A 23,018-nucleotide genomic window follows, 5' to 3' on the forward strand; every position below is an offset into this window, starting at 1 on the left:
AGACTTACACATGCCCAAATATTGCGTAAATTCTCCGGCTCATAGGAAAGTAGTGGTCTGCGTTAAGAAAGCATGATTGCATATACGTCAAGCAGCTAACATTAGCCTGGGTTGTTCGTGGTAGTGGAGAGTCTTTGATAGCCTGGAAATGTAGATTAATTGCTCTGTCAGTAATCGACTATTAACTAATTCGCTGCCATTCCCCAATTTATTCGGGTATTGAAAAGTATGACGTGAAGCGCCATTCCTGAATTTGTTCAAATTATGTTTTTTCTTGCGGGGGTCTCCCTTCCACAAGGGAGCAGCATTTGCCTTTTGTCCATGTTAGCGCTTTGTTACAGCTTCAGCTGTTGTTAAAGCGCTATATAAATCAATATGTAAGTAAAGTCTCGTTATATCGATATCGTTTATATTGATAATACTGCTTATCATGATACTATTTTCATTTCACGTGCACATCTCTAGTCTTTTTATGTATAATTAGTTCCGTTTCGTACGATTCATGGTTTTTACGATAATCCGGTTACTACGGTGCTCTTTTTCATCTCCCGCCGGCCATTTTGCTATGTTTATATCGATACAAAAGCAGTTTAAGGTGAATCGATATTTGCTTGGGGGTTTCTAGACAGTACCACCATTATTGAAATCTGTATCAGTCGCGCCATTGGTTGACTTGATCACGTGACTTGGTCACGTAACCAAGTCACGTGACCAGCTCCCGTCTTGCAGTGCAGCAGACGCAATTTTGCTACCGTTCAACCATAGCAAAACGAAAGAATTGTGATCTCGGAACGAAATACAAGGCAATCGTGGCTGTTGAGGAGAATCCAACACGAAATCAAAGCCAAGTATGCCCCAAAAGATTTCCACAATTACTTAGAATCCAGAGAAAATGAATCAGGTTTTTTAGAAATGTTAAACAAGATTGAATCGTTTGTGTTAAAAGGTGAAAATTGAAAGCAGAAGAAGATTGAAGGTTTTTTTTTAATTGCATAATAACATGGAAGCGTTGCAGTTTCCCCCCTGCTCTCAGGTTGGGGGGAGCAGAGGACTACTCCCTGCGGCCCCACTGATTGTTCCTATTGTCCTGACTGACGACTGTCCTGATTGCCCCACTTCCTCCGGTATCACCTCATCAGCAGTACTAATCCTATGTTGCCTAAGTAGGCTGTTGTACGAACGATCCAAATTGAACCTCATCCCACCAAACCGGTTTAATGAAGGATTTAGTTGTTTTATGAAAATTGCTTCTTTTACTCCCCTTTCAAACTATTGTACGAACGATCCAAATTGAGTAGGAGTAGTCCTCTGCCCCCCCCCCCCCCAACCTGAGAGCAGGGACCTATCATAGCAGTGACCGGCACCGCCATGCCTGGACAGTAGGGATATATATACAGTAAAGTCTCGTTATATCGATATTCAAGGGAGTCCGAAAAAATATCGATATAACCGGGACTATCGATATATCCGACCCTGTTTGCATGTAATTTTCTCCGTGCGTGCATAGAAATAGTATCGAGATAACCGGGACTATCGATATATCCGACCCTGTTTGCATGTAATTTTCTCCGTGCGTGCATAGAAATAGAATCGATATAACCGGGACTATCGATATATCCGATATCGATATAACGAGACTTTACTGTATATAGGGCCGATACTACCAGTAAGACTTTAGTTCGCTGTAGAAGCATCTTGGATAAGAAGCGAAACGTCGGACACCTTCAAAGAAGTACAGATGACGGCTTTTCATCGATGGACCACTCCTGTACGACTGAGAGCTTACACAGACGTATTGCTGCCAACTAAGAGAATCTAATGTTTCTTACACTGTATTTAATGTTTATGTAGTTCCAAAACTCCATATTCTGTGGGTGCTGATATTTGAATGAAAATGACAAAAAAACTGGCACTGGAGTGGACACATTTTTGCACATATCTGGCATTTTCGGGCCAGTTGTCAATTAGTCACTTTTTTTGCTCATTGGCTTTGAGGTAAAATACTGTGTGTGCCTTGGGTTAAGGGTTAAAGGACAACCGACGTCTCCAGACAAGTTGTGTCCATAATTTGTAAAATGGCTTCAAATGACTTCTACTGAGCATATTTTAATAAGATTCCACAGCATATAGCTGTATTTTACGTTTTAAGACTCACGCTGAACAGTCAGGAAGTCTTGTTTTTGAGTTGGTGACGAGTCCGTACGTGACGTCAGAAAAGGACCGCCTCCTCACCGTAAAAAAGACGCATTGTAGCGTCTTTCCATCACGTCAATGTATTTTGCTGTACTGTTTTTTTAAAAAAAAAACATGTCTTACCCCCAAAAGCCGCCAGCAGAGGGAGGCAAACTCCATGGAAAGATAGTATCAGCCTGTGGAAACGAGCTAATCGCCATTTTTCTGTCGGGTGAGACATTTCCCCCCGCCCGTTTGCCTCAAGATGGCCCAAATAAATTCTTTAATCGATTGCAAACATGTATGCTTTGCTCATCAGGACTATTTGAATCATATTCATAACTGGATGTGTAACAAGAAAGCATATTCTCCGAATCTGAAGCCATTGTTTTGATTCACAAGCAATGCAAGACGTCTTGGCGTGACGTCACGAAAGGGGGCGGGACTTTCTGAAAATACCCAATTCGCAGCTCCATTTTTTTTTGCAGATTTTAGACACTTTAAGTCATTTTGATTGGTGTTTTGCATTTGACTAAAAATATCTTACTGCATGTTTTGGGTATTTTAGATGCTATAAAACGTTTTTCTGGTGTCAGTTAAAAACATCTTTAGTTCGCTGACGAAGCCTCTTGGATAGGAGGCGAAACGTCCGAAACCTTCACTTTTGTACAGATGACGTCTGAAGAAACCTTCTCATCGATGTCAGTTAAAAAACAAAAAAGTGACGTCGGTTGTCCTTTTAAGGTTAGAAATGGGCTACGTCTGCTCAATAGAAATAAGAGCTGATAGATCTCGGATTGTGTTTTTAGCTGTGAAAGACCATGCTCCAAAAAGTGTCCAGCACGTTGTCCATGTCAAAATGGCGGCATCTGTCGGGGCAAGGGAATCTGTGCCTGCCCTCCAGGATGGACGGTATGTCAAAAATTCTGTCAATCTATACCGTACAAAAAATATATAAATGCAACACTTTTTGCTCAACTAAACTTTGTATTCTACACGGCTGGTGCCTTCCAGGGTTCTGTCTGCACGGAGCGCTGCCCCGAGGGACGATATGGACCCAATTGTGCCGAGGAATGCATTTGTCATAACCGCGGCAAATGTGACCCTGAGACAGGACAGTGCAAGTGTGCCAAAGGATTCACTGGGAACAGGTGTGTCCTTGTCAAGGTCACAGATTAAGTTAAAAGTGCTGGTGATGTGCGTGAACCAATCACAAAGCCAGTGGAGGGCCGTAAATGTCACTCCTCGGCCTTCAGTTGTGCTACGTCTGAATCAATCATCTGCGAGTGTGGTGTTATTTACTACACGTCCACTAGAGGGTGTCGTTGGCCTGGAAATAACTAGTGACTTGAAGAAAATAAATACTGTCATTAAACTGTTCGAATTTTTAGTATGAATGTGTGGATTCATGATAACCTCTATTTTTGCTAGCGTCGGAGCTGTCCAACATTTCTTAATGATGTCTATCTATTCTTGAAAATGGGTTTAACAGTAAATCTGCAACCAAATCCATTTCTTCTCCTCCTTCAGCCATTGTGGGTTGACAAAACCGATACTAAATTAACACAAAAATGTATTTGCTTATGAGGCTCACTACTGATAAGTGTGCTAGCTCTGGCCAGTCTACTCTTCACTAGCAGCTAATGATCCTATGATTGGATAGTTACTTGCCAATCATGTGACTAGCCAATCACTTCGAACAGGCCTTGAGTGTCCAACTCGAAATCTGATTGGTTAAAGCAACAGTTTCATCGACACTTATTTTATGATCCGGGGCCTGCAGAACTGATTGTGAAGGTGTCCAGGTCGATTTCTGACCCTGATCACAAGAGATGGCTGAAATATGATTGGTTACATTCTTAATTAAATATGAAAACACACATCTGCAAGCAGCACAACAGGGGAAAAGCAATGAAAGGAAGGTGAAAGACAATTTGGAATTCTTTAATAAGAATTCATGGACAAAATATAATTCACATTAGCCTGTGATTCCGATATTTTTAAGACAGCAGAGAAGGCTTTGCAGGCCTTGACGGCCCACCACTGCACAAAGCAATCCAGAGATAAAGTGCGTATGTGTTTGTGATGCGATTACATGGCAATGATGTCACTTGTTACTAGGTAGACTGGGTGAGGTTCCATAAATGACCAAAAAAAATGAATAATCTATCATGTGATGTTCCCTTGGCAACCTGGAGGCATCCAGAAATACATTTTGTGAATGTAAGCGTGTACGCGTGTGTTGCTAATGTCACGCTCGGCTTGCTCAGGTGCAACGAGGAGTGCGCAGTGGGATCTTATGGTCAGGACTGCGAAGGCACCTGCGACTGCGCCAATGGCGCCCGCTGCTACAACATCGACGGCGGCTGCTTGTGCGAACCGGGTTTCAGCGGGCCCAACTGCAAAGACAGGATGTGCCCGCACGGGAAATACGGCATGCACTGCGAGCGCACGTGTCTCTGCCAGGATAAACACACACTCAGGTGAACATGCGGATCAAGTTGCATTTGCCTTTGGTGTTCACTTGAGAAGCCGTATATGCTCTCCAGTTCTGATAAAACAGCTTGAAAATTTGCAGCCATCCTAATTCGAGTTTAGGCCACTCCACTATTTGTAAAATAGTGCCCCCTAGCGACCACAAAAACTCAGTCTGGTCAGCTCATCATGACTGGCAGAAAGTGATGTGCTAATAATAATAATAATAATAATAATAATAATAATAATAATAATAATAATAATAATAATAATAATAATTTAAAACGTGGAAAGCAAAAATGTATTGTAATTTCACATTCTTTAAAAATTATACATTAACATGTGGATATTTTGTTTTAAAATGAAATGAAGTTAAATTAAATGAAATAAAATTCCAATGAAATAAACCACAATTAAATTAAATGAAGGATTTTTGAAAATCCTGAAAAAAAACCTAACATTTATAATTTTTAATCCTGATAATGAAATAAAATAATCATAGATCATAAATATTTTATATGTACTTTGTTTTTTTAATATAAAAATCACAATACAAAATATACATCTTTTAAATTCTATCCATAAAGTAAATCAGAATCCAGAATGCAACTTTTTTCAACCTCCAAAACAAAATGTAAAAATCTTGCCTTTTTTTAAAATGTACGATACAATTGATGTTTTTCAATTACCAATTTTTTTAATTCTTCCTTTTTTTTTACTCATTCACTGCCATTCCCGAATTTATTCAGAAATTGAAAATATGACATTGAGTGCCATTCCCGAATTTTTTCGGGTTTTGGTTATTCTTCTATAGGTGGCTGATAAAGCGCTGGTCAGACCTCTGCCAATGTTTTTACCCTTCCACGAGGGAGTAGCATTTGCCTTTGGTGCTGCCGCCCCCACTTGCACCTCATATTACTCCAGACACATATAACTTAGGAATTAACTCTTTTTTCTGATGAAAGAAGAGACTCTAATGTTTCCAACAGTGCATTGAATATTTGTGTAGTCCTAAAACTCAATATTCTTTGGGTCCGGCAATTTGACTGAAAATGATAAAAACCCTGGCACTCGAGTGGACACCTTTCTGCACATCGTCTGGTAGTGAATGAGTTAATGAAATGGGTGTGATATGGAACCTCACTGCCTCTTACCCCCCCCCCCAGCTGCCACCCAATGAAAGGCGAGTGTACGTGCCAGGCTGGCTGGGCAGGGCTGCACTGCAACGAAACCTGTGCCCACGGTTTCTACGGCGACGGCTGTCTGGAGCCTTGCTTGTGTGTCAACGGTGGTGTGTGTCATGGTGCCACCGGACTGTGTCAGTGCACACCCGGATACACGGTAAGCAACCTACCAATCGTTATTTTACAACCACATTCGTGTGGTGTGGAAGGCCATCCAAGTTCCTTTAATTAATATTAGTTGGTTCTTTGTTAATCAGTGTCAAATTTTCAGATGCGCCGGGGGTGTTCCATAATAAAAAAAATCATTGGACTGGATTGGATTAGCTTTTATTAGTCTCGCAGTGGAGAAATTTACATTTCACAGCAGCAACGTGATGAAAGGAAGAGGAAAGGAAAGGAAGAAGTATACAGGATACAGGAGCTGCTGGAAAGCTGGAAAGCCAATCTCGTGGTGCCAACTTGAAGTCAAATCAACAAAAAACTAGAAATTCTAGAGCGGGGGTAGGCAACCTGTGGCTCTAGAGTTGCACGTGGCTCATCAGCGCCACCTTAGTGGCTCCCTGGAGTTTTGTAAAAAATGTTTGAAAATGGAAAAAGGTGGCAGAGAGAAATATATTTTTTGTTTTAATATGGTTTCTGTAGGCGGACCGGTAGTCGAGTGGTTAGCACACCGGCTTCACAGTGCAGAGGTCGCTGGTTCGCGTCCCGATCCGGCCTCCTTGTGTGGAGCTTGCATGTTCTCTCTGGGCCCGCGTGGGTTTTCTTCGGGTTTCCTCCCACACTCCAAAAACATGCATGGCAGGCAGATTGGCCACTCCAAATTGTCCCTAGGTGTGAGTGTGAGAGTGACTGTTGTATGTCTTTGTGTGCGCTGCGATTGGCTGGCAACCAATTCAGGGTGTCCCCAGCTTCGTGCCCGAAGACAGCTGAGATAGGTTCCAGCACCCACCGCGACCATAATGAGGAATAAGCGGTACGGAAAATGGATGGATGGATGGTTTCTGTAGGAGGACAAACATGACACAAACATTCTTGCCGTTTTCCAATGTGATAGAATTGAGAAGAAAGAGGAGAGGATCAAGGCGTCCATTTCACCAGTGGATCAGGGGAGGTCATAGTGAAATTTGCACCTCTGCTACAAGATAAATGTTGAAAGCAAACATGAAACTTTAGCATCCATCGACGAAAAGAGATTGTCTCACATCCCCTGTCCCACGGAAATCCTCTTCAATTCCAAGCCGCGACATTTCCACAGACGCATCGGCGCTCTGCGCTGACGCTCCTTTCTTCTCTGCAGACTTTCCAACAGCATCGAACCGAAAAAGCACAATCGCCCCTGAGCTGTCCAGCGATGACAGTCAAAGGGCACTGATATTCCTCGCAATCAAAAACAGTGCTGGCATATTTGTGCCCCTAAACTGTTCATACTGACTCATTTTTTTACTCAATCTAAAATTTGCACCCATGAAATCAGTTGAGTTCATCCTGACTGATTTTTTTTCCTCCAGGGAGTTCACTGCGAGAATCCATGCAAAAGCGGCACCTATGGCAAAAACTGCTCCCTGGAATGTTCCTGCAAGAACTTTGTTGACTGCTCACCCACTGACGGCGCCTGCTTCTGCAAAGAAGGTCAACTTTTTCCCAACACAACAAATAATCATTCAATTCGCCCTCATCACTCCTATTTTTTTTTTATGTCTTCAGGCTGGCGAGGACCCGACTGCTCCCTTCCTTGCTTGGAGGGAACATGGGGCCGCGGATGCAACGGCACCTGTCAGTGCGCCAACGGGGCAAAATGTAACCCTGCGGATGGATCATGCACCTGCACGGCCGGTTGGCAGGGGGCCCGCTGTGACCAGCTGTGCCCGGTGAGTTTACGCACCTGGACAGTCCTATTAAAATACAAGTAAATTCTACATTTTTTCTGTATTAGAGGGTAAAGCCGATTCTTTTCATCCCAATATGTATTTGTCATTATTATCTGTTGAACGTTTTTGTAGCTCCTGTATAGTTTTGTAGGCCAGTTTTGATGGCACGATCAATGAACTCTGCCTAGCAACAAGTGACCATTTGAACAAGACATCCATCATGGCCAATTACCGATTCTTCATTGATTGTACATGATTGCATCTAATCCCCAAAAACGTTCTACTAATTTTCATGGAAGTCTTTCGTTTTTTTCCGTTGCCATGACGACGCCCATGCAATTGTAACATTATTGGTCCGGTTGACTCGCTTCACTGGTTTTGGTTCCTACTCGCAGGTGGGCTCGTTCGGACCGGGCTGCCTGAAGAGATGCGACTGCGTCCATGCTGATGGTTGCCAGGCAACCACAGGGGAATGCCTCTGTCTCCCTGGCTGGTGGGGTGAGTGTCCATTTTTTCCAAACAATAAAAGTCAGATTTAAGAGGAAAAAATGCTCACTTTTGAGAGGTATTAACTCATTCACTGCCAGACGATGTGCAACTTCCAGGAGCCACAGAATATTGAGGTTTAGGACTACATAAACATTCAATGCAGCGTAAGAAACCTTAGACTCTCTTCTTTCAAAAAGTTAAGTTATATGGGTCTGGAGTTATATGAGCTTAAAATGAGGGCGGCTGTCCAAAATGCAATGCAATACATACATATTGGTTTGTATAGCGCTTTAACAAGATCTGAAGCTAGAACAAAGCGCTAACATGGGAAAAAAAAGGAAATGATGCCCCTTGTGGAAGGTAAAAAACATTGCCAGAGGCCATAGCCAGCGCTTTATCGGCACCCAAGCAAGAAAAAAACAAAACCCGGACTGATTCTGGAATGGTGCTCTACGTCATATTTTCAATTCCCGAATGGCATTGAATGAGTGAATCGACAAATATGTGTAATATGTTAAATCGACAACAATCAATCAATTCTGAACAATGAAAATAAATTTCAGCCGCCTTGTCTCCCGCAGGCCCACATTGCAGTGAGCCGTGCGCCGAAGGCTTGTGGGGACGCAATTGCAACCAGACCTGCTTCAAGCACTGCCCCAACAGCGACACGTGCTTGCGAGAGACCGGGGCGTGCGTATGCCGCCCGGGCTTCAGGGGGGTCACGTGTCAAAACAGTGAGTGTCGCCGATTGACACCCGATGATGAAGCTACTCCAATCCATGACATGTTTCCGCGTCCCCAGAATGCAGATCAGGTACGTACGGAGATCAATGCAGTCACTCCTGCCCTTCCTGCGGCCAGTCCTATCGCTGCCACCATGTGACCGGGGAATGCGACTGCCTTCCGGGGTACACCGGGGATGAATGCCATCAAAGTAGGGCCAATAAAAGAAAAATAATAATAATAATAATTGACCAAAAATGACATGTTCCCAAAGGGCACACAAGACAATATTGCTACTTTTTATCAAAGCACTTCAGCCTGACATTGACTCATGCATACACATAAGAAAAGTGAAGCATGGAAGAGAAAAGCTTTGTTATGTTCTGGGGCTACTTCGCTACATCAGGCATTGGGTACAATTTATTCAAACCTTGGTCTACGATCACGACAGTGACCCAAAACACACAACGAAAAACACTCGTAAATCGTTAAACATATTTTAATCAAAGGGTGTCAAACTAATTTATGAATTTGGAGAAGCCATTAAAATATTTAATCCCCTCCACATATTACATACAGGGCGCTCAACAAATTAATGAATGAACTACTTTTCAGATTTAAAGTTAAAAAAAGACTGTTATTGTGGTTTTCATGGGACAATTTGAAATTTTGGTTTTAGCAAGCATCATGGAATTTCTCAAGTTTCATTTGCTTTCGCGGGCCGAATAAAATGATGTGACGGACCACATTTGGCCCCCGGGCCTAGACTTTGACACCTTTTTTTGATGCATGCAATGTTGTTTGTTTTTTCTGCGTTTGTTGCAGTTTGTCCGTACGGCTACTATGGCAAAGCTTGTTCTGAAGTGTGCATCAGCTGCGCCAACAACGCCACCTGCAACCCCCGGGACGGCCAATGCCAGTGTCTTCCAGGCTGGACCGCCACAGATTGCTCCATACGTCAGCGCTGATTTATTATATTCATATTGATCATGATCTGAATTTCTTTTGTAAATACTTAAATATATCTATTTTTGTGCTCCAGCATGCAGTGCAGGGCGTTTTGGCTCCTTTTGCTCTCAAACTTGCTCCTGTCCTGCCAATGTCTTGTGCGACCGTGAGACGGGAGAATGCCTGTGTGACAACGTTGACTGTCAACAAGGTGCACACACATGCATTCGCGTTTTATGTTTTATGGGGACAACTTTTTGAATCATCACTTACACACACACACACTAGTTTATGTTTTCTGGGGACCACTATTTGATTCATCACTTTCACACACACAGATGTTTTTGTTTTATGAGGACCACCTTTTGAATCATCACTTACACGTATGCACACACACACACAAACACACACTCACATTTGCGTTTTTATGTATTATGGGGACCATTTTTTGAATCATCTCTTACACACGCGCACACACACACACACTCACATTTGCGTTTTCATGTATTATGTGGACCATTTTTTGAATCATCTCTTACACACGCGCACACACACACACACACGCATACACACACACACACACACACACACACACACGTTTGTTTTCTGGAGACCACTTTTTGATTCATCCCTTTCACGATCACATATGTTTTATGGGGACCACCTTTTGAATCTTCACTTACATGCATGCACACACACACAAACACACACTCACATCTGCGTTTTTATGTATTATGGGGACCACTTTTTGAATCATCTCTTACACACGCACACACACGCACACACACACACACACACACACACACACACACACACACACACACACACACACACACACACACACACACACACACACACATGTTTGTTTTCTGGAGACCACTTTTTGATTCATCCCTTTCACAGTCACATATGTTTTTATGTTTTATGGGGACCACCTTTTGAATCATCACTTACATGCATGCACACACACACAAACACACACATCTGCGTTTTTATGTATAATGGGGACCACCTTTTGGATCATCACTTACACACGCACCCACACACACACACACACACACACACACACACACACACACACACACACATTTACGTTATTATGTATTATGGAGACCAATTTTTGAATAATCACTTCTTACACTCATAAACACACCAACACATTCACGTTTTTATGTAGTATGGGGAGGACTTTTTGAATCATCACTTACACGCATAAAGACACACACACATTCACATTCTTATGTATGATGGGGACCACTTTTTGAATCATTACTTGCACGCATACACACACATTCGCATTTTTATGTATTATGGGGAACACCTTTTGAATTATCACTGACACACACTCACACACTTTCATGTTTTTTCATGTTTTCTGAGGACCACTTTTCGGATTATCACACACACACACACACACACACACACACACACACACACACACACACACACACACACACACACACACACACACACACACACACACTCACAAACAGTACAAGTGAGCTTTCAGATTCCCTGCGCTAGAATAATTCAGACTGGATTCCATCTTTTGTTTTCAGAGGCATCAGAGCCCGGTAGCGTGATGGTCCCGCTGCCTCCGGGTGAGAAGGAGTCGTGGGCAGCCATCAGCGGCGTCGTGGCGCTGGTCATCTTGGTGGTGGTTCTGCTGGTTCTGCTGCTGCTCTGCCGCCGTCAGCAGAGGCTCAAGCACAACAACACGCCCGCTGTTTCTTTTTCCGCCAGCCGCACTGTCAACTCCGAGTACGCCGTACCAGGTAGGTAATTTTGGTATTTCAACATTGAAAATTTGATTCCAAAAAAACTGGTCTCGTGCATTGTAAATAGCAGAGCCACCTTATGTCCAGTCAATACTGTTACGTATATCAAATATCGATGAAAATGTTTCTTCAGCCGTCATCTGTACTTCTTTGAAGGTGTCGGACGTTTTGCTTCTTATCCAAGAAACTTCGTTTTTTTTTATTATATATATAATATTATATAATTAAAGTCTTACTGGTAGTTTAGGCCCTATATATGTATCCCTACTGTCCAGACATGGTGGTGCCGGACTCTGCTATGATAGGTCCCTGCTCTCAGGTTGGGCGGAGCAGAGGACTACTCCCTGCTACTCCACTGATTGTTCCTATTGTCCTGACTAACGACTAGCCTGATTGCCCCACATCCTCCGGTATCACTTCATCAGTATTACTAATCCTATTTTGCCTAAGTAGGCTGTTGTACGAACGATCCAAATTGAACGTCACCCCACCAAAGCGGTTTAATGAAGGATTTAGTTGTTTTATGAAAATTGCTTCTTTTACTCCCCTTTCAAACCATCTATGTTCTTTCGCTAAGATTTTAACCTCATTGTCGTCAAATGAGTGGTTGCTAGCTTTTAGGTGCAAATGTACTGCCGATTGAGGCCCACTAGTATTATCCCTTCGATGTTGATAAAGTCTTTTTTTTTTGAGAATTTGTTTAGTCTCCCCCCAAAAACTTTTTTTTAAATGAAAACAAAAATACCTGCAAAATTTTCAACAAAACATGAGTTAATATTTATGTTTACATATAAGGACAAAAAATTAGGTGATGAATTTTCATAATACAGTAAAGTCTCGTTATATCGATATCGGTTATATCGATAGTACTGCTTATTACGATACTATTTCTATGAAAATTTACATGCCGCAGGATCGGATATATCGATAGTCCGGTTATATCGATATTTTTTCCGACTCCCGAGAATATCGATATAACGAGACATTACTGTACTTATTTTAGTTATTTTTTTCAAGAAATGTTTTATTCATTAGATTTAAAGAAACGTTTTCATCATTAGATCTTTTTTAAGTATATCAAGAAAAGAATGAATGATAATAAATATATTTCTTAAATTATTTATGGTTATCCAGTTGTAAAGAAAAACGAAACTATGCGGCATTTTCTTTAGTTTTTTTAAAAACATTTTTGGGGGGCAAAAACAAAACTGGTGTAATATGACATAATTCTTATTGAGAATCTGAAAACATTTTTCAGTGTTATCGTCAAAACACCCAAAGATTTTTTTTCTCAGTCATAAATCGCTGAGCAATTAGAAAACAAGAAAAAATATATTCTTGAAGAGCTATCATGGAATTGATGTGACCTTATTTGTGTATGTGTGTGTATAGATGTGGCTCCCAACTACCAGCACTACTACTCCAACCCCAGCTACCACACGCTTCGGGAAAACCGTCCCCCACTGCCTCACCTCCCCAATAACCACGACCGCACTATCAAGGTAACTTTCAATCCACTCCGTTCCTTCACGCTCACTCTTTGCCCCCTTTTCTGATAACTTTATTTTTCCAGAACACCAACAAGCAGTTGTTCTGCAGCATGAAGAACACGGATCGGGAGAGGCGTGGCCTGTTTGGCGTGGAGAGTAACGCAACCTTGCCTGCTGACTGGAAACACCACGAAGCTCGCAATAAGGAACCAGGTTAGACCACACCCGAATTCAACACCCACAAATAAAAATCGCACCCTTTCATTTCACCAGATTGTAATAATAATAATAATAATAATAATAATAATAATAATAATAATAATAATAATACATTTGATTTCTAAGCGCCTTTCAAAACATTCAAGGTCACTTTACAGTCACAGGATCAGTTTTTCTGTGGGTGAGCAGGGATAGCCAATCACACGCGCCAGTTCACTCAACCCGGAAGTCACTCAAATCGATAGAAAGCTAGCTAGCTCGCCAATAGATCACTAATAGCTAGCCATATAGCTAACAGATAGCTAGCTAGATAGCCGACCAGGGAGCTAGATAGCAAATAGATAGAAAGCTAGCTAGTTAGCTAATAGATAGCCAGTCAGCTATATAGCCAATGTATAACCAGCTAGATAGCATATAAGTATGGTGAAGGCTTGTATAAGTATTGTATTGCTTTGTACTGAAAAAAAAAAACTTGTAATAAAATATATCTTCTGTAAATATATGAACATGTGCAACTGGAGAGAATACTACATATGTTAGAGAGAGAGAGAGAGAGAGAGAGAGAGAGAGAGAGAGAGAGAGAGAGAGAGAGAGAGAGAGAGAGAGAGAGAGAGAGAGAGAGAGAGAAGGGGGGGCAGAGAGAGAGGCTCTCACAGCGCCTCTGGTCGTATTAGCGTTGGAAAGAAGCACTACCCCGAAAAAAAAGTCGAAGAAAAAATATATCCAGAAACTTGTGCAATTTTTTAAAGATCATTTGCAAATTTCTCCATTGTGGGACGATTAAAGGCTTTTCGGGAGTGTTAAGGAGTGGCACAGTGTCTCGCAGGTTGACAGGTATGAATAATTCACATAAAGATCCCCAAAAAACATCCCACCCACTGCCCACACCTTGATTTATATTGTACGTTTAAAATCAGCCAAACTGAAAACATTTGATTTATTACTCAGGTCTGCTGGATGCGAATAAATCATCTTGGTTTTGTGTTGCCATTTTTATTGGCTATAAAATAACCTTGACAGCATTTTCTGGGAGAAGCGTTAAAGTGTTGAACACGGAGATGTCAAAATAAATCCTAACATGTTTCAGGTGATCTTTTTTTTCCTTCATAAAATGAATTGTTGCTTCACAGGAGCGTTTGGAATCGATCGCAGTTACAGTTACAGCACCAGCCTCGGGAAGTATTTCAACAAAGGTTGGTCAAAAGTTCTTCATCGGCTTGAATGGGAGCTCGGATTTGCATTTACTGCGCACTTACACTCTCTAGAGGCACCGGCTGGAACTGCAATACCTTAACACGGAGGAGAAAAAAACACCATTGGTTTTGATTTATTTTCATCCAGAAAACAAGTGTGAAAAAACGAGAAGAATAACAAAATTTATCCAGATAACCAAAATTTTAAGGTAGTACGTCGTTGACCCAAAACACACAACATTTCATTATTAAAAAGACACTTTTTTCAGTCAAGGAAAAAAAAAGTGTTCCGACACGTTGGTTTTTGGATTGATTTCCCTGTAAAAAAAAAAAAAAACATTGCTTTGGGTAGAATCCCAAAAATGCAGAGAAAAAAAAACATTAAAAAAAACTACAGTATTTTGCTTTCTTTTCCATTCTGGAAAAAAGTCGACATTTTTAGCAACAGCAAATATGAAGTTTTTAGCTTTTATTTGGAAGACAACCATATTAAATTTTAAAACATTGCCAATGAAATGTATTATTATTATTATTATTATTATTTATGATGATGATTCTTCTTCTTCTTCTTCTTCTTCTTATTATTATTATTATTATTATTATTATTATTATTATTATTATTATTATTATGGTTATGATTATTATTATCCATCCATCCTTTTTCCATGTCGCTTATTCCTTATTATTATTATTATTATTATTCATTGGAAAACAACCATATAAAATTTTAAAACATTGCCAATGAAATGTATTATTATTATTATTTATGATGATGATTATTATTATTATTTATGATTATTATTGTTATTATGATGATGATTATTATTATCCATCCATCCATTTTCCGTACCGCTTATTCTTCATGAGGATTATGATTATGATTACTATTATTAAAAAAATATGTGATTTTAAATATATATATATTTATTCAGAATACAAAATTCTGATGTGGGAGGAAACAGCATATTTTTTATTTTTATACAAAATGTTTTTTTTTTACTATTTTGTGCTGAATAACACTGATTTATTTTTTTTACCTTTTTAAATGTGGACGACTGCAGTAAAATTAAAATAAAATAAAAATCTCAGTGTTTCTTATTTCGAGAAATGTATTTTGCTGGACAATAATGACAATTTTTTTTTGTTACGTTGCCATTTTTGTGATGCAGTACGTGTAGGTGGCAAGATCTGAAAATGTGCTGTTAATTGTTCGCTCAGAACTGACAGAAGCCGCAGGCATGGCGAGCAGCAGTTCCCTGAATAGCGAGAACCCTTATGCCACCATCAAAGATCTGCCGGGATTCCCCTTCTGCCCTCCTGAAAGCAGCTACATGGAAATGAAAGCGGCCGTCCCCCGAGAGCGAGCGTACACCCAATGCGCACCGCCGCCGCCGCCGCCCTTCAACGCCGCCTCATTACGACGACGTGAGCCATACATGACATATTACACAATGGATATAAATTGTCTAAAAACCTCTTACGCTATTATGCAATCAAAAATAACAACGATACAGTACAATGGAATACAATACATATTGATTTATACAGTGATACCTCGGTTTACGAACCTATTGGCTTATGAACTTTACAAATGTTACATTTATGAAAATGTTACCTCGGCCTACGAACTTTTTTCGTACACGGAGCTGCCTCAATGAGTGATGTGTCGTTTGCGAACGAGCCCGTTCTCCTGACAACAAAGTGGCAGCCGACTGTTTTTGTTCTCTATTCCCCGCCCACAGTCTTCGGTTAAAGCCAGGTGATTGGTCAAGAACGCAGCAGTGAGGGGAGGTGGTTTAAACATTAAAGAGACAGGTAGACTACAGAGATTGACAAAAATGGATAGATAACAGTGAAATTTGGACTCCTTTCAACTTTGATAGTTCAAAGGCAGAGTGTAGACTGCAAGGTTAAAATTCCCATCAATCAGGCTCCACAAATAACCCGCACTAGCCATCGGTTCAATTTGAAATGAAAAGACAAGCAACGGAAACAGCTATTGTTGATGTTTCTAGTGTGTCTGCATGCATCTGTTGCTGTTGCAAAAAACTATCCATTCCATCAAGCCATCAACGACCATCACAAAGGTAAAGAAAACGACATTATTATACAGTACAGTTTATTTCTTTAATTATAATACCATTGCACATTTATTATACATGAAATAAGGTATATTTTGTGTAGTTTAAAGGCTTAGAAAATTAGAAAGTAGAAAATTATGTTTTATGGGGACCTGGAAACGGATTATTCTCATTATAATGGGTTCCTATGGGAAATAACTTTTTTGGGATACACATTTCGCTGTCTGAGAACCAATTAAGTTTGTAAGCCAAGGTATCACTGTGTAGCGCTTTAACAACAACTGAAGCTGAAACAAAGCGCTTAACATGGACAGCTATCATATACAAAAAAGAAAGCAGTCACAAAGATAGTAGAAAGCACCAAGGAGTAAAACCGTGATCAAATTGGAATCGTGCTGAGTCGATGATGGCAACAGCAGCATTCAGCGGTACCATAAAATCTAGAGATTTCTGCTAAAAAACAAAAACTACAATCGAAATCCTACTAGAACATCTGAACTTTGTTTTCGGATGATCAGAGGCAATTTAAATGGTGGCAGGTGTATGCTCGTTCCCATTTATTAATGAATGAGTTGACAGTGAAATATTTCCCCACCCGCAGAACGTCAGCATTCTGTGGGCCACACCCCCCTGGAGGATCTCCAAGGCCACTACGACCTTCCGGTCAACAGCCACATCCCGGGCCACTATGACCTGCCGCCGCTCCGTCGCCCCCCCTCGCCCGAGAGAACGCTGCGCTGAGCACGACGCCGACGTGAAGGCGCGCGAGGCCTCCCGAAACGCCATTCAAGACGCCGTGCGCCTCCAAGATGGAGGACGTTGTATTTTCACCACCGGTGAGGAGATCCCCACCATTTGGGTGGGACGAGTGGGGGTGGGGGTGGGGCAAGGGAGTGTGAGTCCAGGATTGTTTGAAGACTGTTCAGTGAACTCATGTAAATATTGTTTTTACAACTTTGGCTGGTTTTCTCAACTTAGTTGCAATGTTATGATGCACTTTAGCACCCGCACAGACACACACAAAAAAGAATAACATTTGCTCACTTTTCAAACGGTTCTTTTTCTACATATGTGCAGGTCAATAAAATCATTATGCAAGGAAAAAATCAAACATTTTAGGGCTGGGGTGTCAAAGTCATTTTTTGCCGCGGGCCACATTGTAGTCTCGAGGGCCGTTATGAATTTGGAGAACCCATTAGAATGTTTAAATCCCTTCAAATATTACATATAGAGCACACAGCAAATTAATGAATAACTCGTTTTCAAATCTGAAGTCAAGAATAATGACTTTTATTGTGGTTGACATCCAAAAATATGAAATTTTGACTCAGATTTTAGCGATCATCATGGAATTTAACAAGTTTGATTTGCTTTCGCGGGCCGAAAAAAATGATGCGGCGGGCCGGATTTGGCCCGCGGGCCTTGACTTTGACACCTGTGTTTTAGGGGGATATAGCAACACTTAACATGTTTTTGACAGTACAAGAAAAAAGGAACATTGATACGACAGTGTTAGAAATATTTTTCTTCTTTTACACAACTGCTTATTTCCTCCATCGTATTATGAATGTACTCGCGAACCGGCCAGTTGCTGATGTTTTTTTTCTTACTGTGCTGAGAGCACTTCTGATTGGAACTCATTCACTGCCAGACGTGAATGTTGATGTAGTCCTAAAACTCAATATTCTGTGTGTCCTGGAATTCGAGTGACGAAGACAAAAACCCTGGCACTGGAGTGGACACATTTTTGAATATCGTCTGGCAGTGAATGAGTTTACATCCCAAATTTTTTTGCACATACTCAGCACCTTTTGATGATTTTTTTTTTGTACCACAAGAAAGGAAATCCCAAAATTCAGTTTTTTTCCCCATTGTTCAACAAATTCTCCTGAGAACTGTTTGACTATTTTCTTACACACTTGTTCACAAAGAAACGAACTTTGTCCCCAACTTTGCGTATGAATGGCTGAGCAATTCAGGGAAGCGCCATCTATACCCTATCATGGCACTCACCTGTTCCTAGTTAGTTTGTTAACCAACTTTCTCAATGTATTTTTTTGCCTGCAATCCTTCATGAAATGCTCAAAAAATTACATTGGTCAATTTCAAGATCAAACGTCTTTGCCAAACGTGCAAAAAAATGTCGACTCCAAGCCACAGAATATTGAGTTTTAGGACGACATAAACATTCAATACAGCGTTAGGAACCTTAGACTCTCTACTTTCATCAGAAATAAAAGTATTCCTCAGTTATATCAGTCTGGAGTTATCTGAGCTTGAAATGGGGGTAGCGGTACAAAATAAAATACTGTACATACATATTTGGTTAATATAACGCTTTAACAACAGCTGAAGCTGGAACAAATTGCTAACATGAAAAAAAGGGGAATGCTGCCACCTCGTGGAAGGGAAAATACATTGCCATAGGTGTGAGCAGTGCTTTATCGGCACCCCCACAAGAAAAACCAAAACACAAACAAATTCAGGAATGGCACTCCACTTCCTATTTTCAATTCTAGAATAAATTCGGGAATGGCAATGAACGAGTTAATTGTCAGCTTGACATATGCCGTCTGTTTGGCAGCACTTTGTTGCTGTTATGGCTTTTTTTTTCCTTTCCATTCATTGTCTTTTTTTTTTTAATCGCGTCTGAATAAATGCCACACTCATTAAAGTCCAACACACGGTCAACTTTAGAGATGTCACTAAAACATATAGGACACCGTTCAGTGTTTTCCCTCTTCTTTTTGTAAGTGTTCATGTATTTCAGGATGTAACCATTTGTTTTTTTGTGGATATTTGTAAATAAAAAAAAGCCATCGTAGGTGTCTTGCATTGTAACCAAAATGTACTTTTGACAAAATGTCATTTTCCCAAATGTTACAGCATAAGAAATAAATTGTCGATAAGGTTTCTTCAGCCGTCATCTGTACTCGTTTGAAGGTGTCGGACGTTTCTCTTCTTATCCAAGAGGCTTCATCAGGGAACTAAAATGTAAGAATCGAAAAGTCCGACACCTTCAAAGAAGTACAGATGACGGCTGAAGAAACCTTCTCATCGATGGACCACTCCTGTACGCTTACACAGTTTACACAGACATAAGAAATACATTATTTTAATCACAAGAAACATTTTTCCTCAGTCAAAACAGTTTCCAAATTAAATTATTTGAGGCCCACAAAATTTCCTTGACGAGCCTGCAAATAAGTTTTCTGGCTTCTTCCATGTATACATTTTTAGATGTGATCATATTTTTGATATTTTGATATAAAAAACACATTTATGGTGTATCCATGAGCATTTGTTTGACACTTTTATTTGGAAAAGAAGCACAAAAATAATCCAATATTGAAGAATATAAAGACAGACATAATATTTCAAAACAGCAAGCATTTCATTTGGCAGATTTCCAAACATTCAAAACATTTCCAATAACAGCGTTTATGTGACACATCAACTATGTTAATTGCAAATCTTTGAATAGAACTGGAAGGCACTTTTAAGTAAAAAAAAAAAAAAAAAAAAAAAAACGCCCAAAAAAAGCTATCAAGTATTTTCCAATAAGCGCTCGGCGATGCTTTCTTTGGCTGACAAGCTACTCGAATACAGTACAAATGTTCCGTCAAGGCAAAAGTTGAAGGAAAAAGAGTGTTTTAAAAAAGCCAGCAAAAAAGCATCAAGGCATGCCAAAAATAATCAATGATTGCATAACTGCTGTAAATGCTCAACTGTGGCACCAGACACATACAAGGACACCCAATCCAAAAGTCATCGTTTTTGTGGCGTTCGAGCACAACAAAAAAAGATGGAAAAAAATGGTGGGAAAAAAAATAGCCATTAAAAATTTGGAAAATTAGGTCAAACCAGGAAATGGCAGAAATGAAAGTTGTTTGTTAAAAAAAGTCCAAATAGAAATGTTTGCCCTGAGATTAAAAAAAACAACATTTTGTCTAGGCATAATTCCAATTATGCAATGGTGAAAATAAAAAGGTTTGTTTGCATTCATGAATGATGAGTCGCAAGCAACGGCGTCATAAACGAGCCTCATTGGCTTCACTTGATGTTTTTATATCAAGGTATGCACAGAGTGTTAGCATGTAGCCTATTTGACAAAGACCTATTTGGACATTTATGGACAACAAATTAATTTTTCTAACAAGTACAAATATTGTGACAGAGAATGTAAAAATGATGTCAATTGCACTATTGGCCAATAATACCAAGAACATGATTTTTTTTTCATCTCGTTTTCCCCAAAACCTACACATTTATTCAAGTATGAAGCTGAAAATGCGCAGCCATTGTGGAAAAAAAATTGCAACCCACCAAAAAACAAACAAACAAAAAAATTGGACTGGATATTTTTCATGACAGTTCGTGAGAATTTGGAATTCCAACGTTGTAGTTTGTCACCACTTGAAAAATTGCTAATGTTTTGCGTTGGAGTCCACCATTTGTGCGTGTTGACTTTTGACAGCAATAAATGTGACCTTGAGTGGACTGCATGTGTCTGTTAGCATTAGCACATGCGTTAGCATACATGCAAAAACAGATGATACATAAGCAAGCTCCTGTGATCCTCAAGCAAGCTTCAAGCAGCAGAGAAGTTTATCGTGGATTCATGATTAAAAAAAATGAAGGTCATGGTGGGAAGAAAAAAAAAGATCCCAGAGGTGATATCAGGTCATAATTGCGCAATTGGAGACGGGGGGCCAAGTTTGTTTTTACATGACCGTGCAGTTCTCAGGCTTGACGCGACTCTGAAAGGACAGAAGAACAAGTGACAGTCTTAATATCACAACATTTGGGCATCAAAAAATTCTAAGGTGGAAAATATGAGCAGATTTCTGAAATTTCCCTTAAAGGACAACCGATGCGACGCCTCCGGACAAGTTGTGTCCATAATTTGTAAAATGGCTTCAAATGACTTCTACTGAGCGTATTTTACAAAGATTCCACCGCATATAGCGATATTTACGTTTTAAGACTTGCGCTGAGTAGGAAGTCTTGTTTTTGAGTTGGTGACGAGTCCGTACGTGACATCACTAAAGGACCGCCCCTGACCGTAAAAAAGACGCATTGCAGCGGTCCTTCCATCACGTCAATGTATTTTGCTGTACTTGTTTGGTCTGGGGACCTCGTGTTGCACCCAAAAGCCGCCAGAAGGCCAGAAGAGGGCGTCCAAGCGCCATATAACGAATATATCAGCCTGTGGAAGCAGAGATGGCCACTGGAGGTCGCCATTTTGTGCCTCTTTTTTTGGGTCAGAGATTTTCCCCCAATGTTGCCTCACAATGGCACAAATAAATTCTTTAATCGATTGCAAACATGCATGCGTTCCTCTTCAGAACTATTTGAATCCTATTCATAACTGGATGTGTAACAAGAAAGCATATTCTCCGAATCTGAAGCCATTGTTTTGATTCACAAGCAATGCGAGACGTCTTGGCGTGACGTCACGAACTGGGGGCGGGACTTTCTGAAAATGGCCAATTCGCAGCTCAATTTTTTTGGACACTTTAAGTAATTTTTATTGGTGTTTTGCATTTGAATAAAAATATCTTACTGCGTGTTTTGGGTATTTTAGATGCTTCGATGAGAAGGTTTCTTCAGCCGTCATCTGTACAAATTTGAAGGTTTCGGACGTTTCGCCTCCTATCCAAGAGGCTTCGTCAGCGAACTAAAGTCTGACTGGTCGTGTCGGCCCTATTTATATATCCCTAATGTCCAGACATGGTGGCGTCGGACACAGCTATGATAGGTCCCTACTCTCAGGTTGTGGCCCCACTGATTGTTCCTACATTCCTGACTAACGACTGGCCTATTACCCCCACTCCCACCGGTATCACCTCATCAGCATAACGCCCCTCATCAATATTACGAAAGTTGCCTAACCTGTTTTGCCTAAGCAGGCTATTGTATGAACGATCCAAATTGAACCTCACCCCACCAGACCGGTTTAATGAAGGATTTTGTTGTTTTATAAGAATCGCTTCTTTTACCCCCCTTTCAAACCATCTATGTTCTTTTGCTAAGATTTTAACCTCATTGTCGTCAAATGAGTGGTTGCTAGCTTTTAGGTGCAAATGTACTGCCGATTGAGGCCCACTTATATTATCCCTGCGATGTTGATAAAGTCTTTTTTGAGAATTTGTTGAGTCTCCCCAATGTACTCCTCTTTACAATTTTCATTCTTACAATGTATGGAATAAACTACATTACTTTGTTTTTCATTTGGTTGTCTATCTTTTGGATGCACTAATTTTTGCCTTAACGTGTTTATCGGTTTGAAAATCGGTTCACTTAAGAAAACAACTATTCACAAGAAAAAAAATATCAGACACACAGGGGGGGGGTATACATTTGACATTAACAGTTATTTTATGAGTAGTTCTTAA

The 23,018-nt window shown here is 40.4% G+C and overlaps 2 protein-coding genes across 5 annotated transcripts in view; one reads left to right on the forward strand and one right to left on the reverse strand.

Annotated features, from left to right (window-relative positions):
* The window catches only part of pear1 (platelet endothelial aggregation receptor 1), a 61,776-nt gene extending 42,332 nt beyond the window's left edge, over positions 1–19,444 (forward strand). For all 3 annotated transcript variants that reach the window (XM_088997806.1, XM_088997805.1, XM_088997807.1), the window contains exons 8-24: positions 2,982–3,084; positions 3,187–3,323; positions 4,443–4,655; positions 5,814–5,988; positions 7,340–7,460; positions 7,536–7,699; positions 8,095–8,197; positions 8,770–8,922; positions 8,991–9,122; positions 9,737–9,868; positions 9,954–10,070; positions 11,419–11,634; positions 13,030–13,139; positions 13,211–13,340; positions 14,477–14,539; positions 15,758–15,964; positions 17,222–19,444. In XM_088997806.1, the coding sequence (XP_088853932.1) occupies positions 2,982–3,084; positions 3,187–3,323; positions 4,443–4,655; positions 5,814–5,988; positions 7,340–7,460; positions 7,536–7,699; positions 8,095–8,197; positions 8,770–8,922; positions 8,991–9,122; positions 9,737–9,868; positions 9,954–10,070; positions 11,419–11,634; positions 13,030–13,139; positions 13,211–13,340; positions 14,477–14,539; positions 15,758–15,964; positions 17,222–17,361 (2,416 nt within the window). In that variant the 3' untranslated portion in view covers positions 17,362–19,444. The remainder of the gene's footprint in view (positions 1–2,981; positions 3,085–3,186; positions 3,324–4,442; positions 4,656–5,813; positions 5,989–7,339; positions 7,461–7,535; positions 7,700–8,094; positions 8,198–8,769; positions 8,923–8,990; positions 9,123–9,736; positions 9,869–9,953; positions 10,071–11,418; positions 11,635–13,029; positions 13,140–13,210; positions 13,341–14,476; positions 14,540–15,757; positions 15,965–17,221) is intronic.
* A 476-nt stretch (positions 19,445–19,920) lies between these two features.
* LOC148896725 (lamin-A-like) overlaps positions 19,921–23,018 on the reverse strand; it is a 28,672-nt gene continuing 25,574 nt past the window's right edge. For both annotated transcript variants that reach the window (XM_088997810.1, XM_088997808.1), the window contains exon 13: positions 19,921–21,380. In XM_088997810.1, coding sequence (XP_088853936.1) covers positions 21,345–21,380 — 36 coding nt within the window. In that variant the 3' untranslated portion in view covers positions 19,921–21,344. The remainder of the gene's footprint in view (positions 21,381–23,018) is intronic.

Source organism: Hippocampus bargibanti, linkage group LG06, assembly GCF_051943395.1.
Source record: "Hippocampus bargibanti isolate YZ-2025 linkage group LG06, ASM5194339v1, whole genome shotgun sequence".
Classification (NCBI taxonomy): domain Eukaryota; kingdom Metazoa; phylum Chordata; class Actinopteri; order Syngnathiformes; family Syngnathidae; genus Hippocampus; species Hippocampus bargibanti.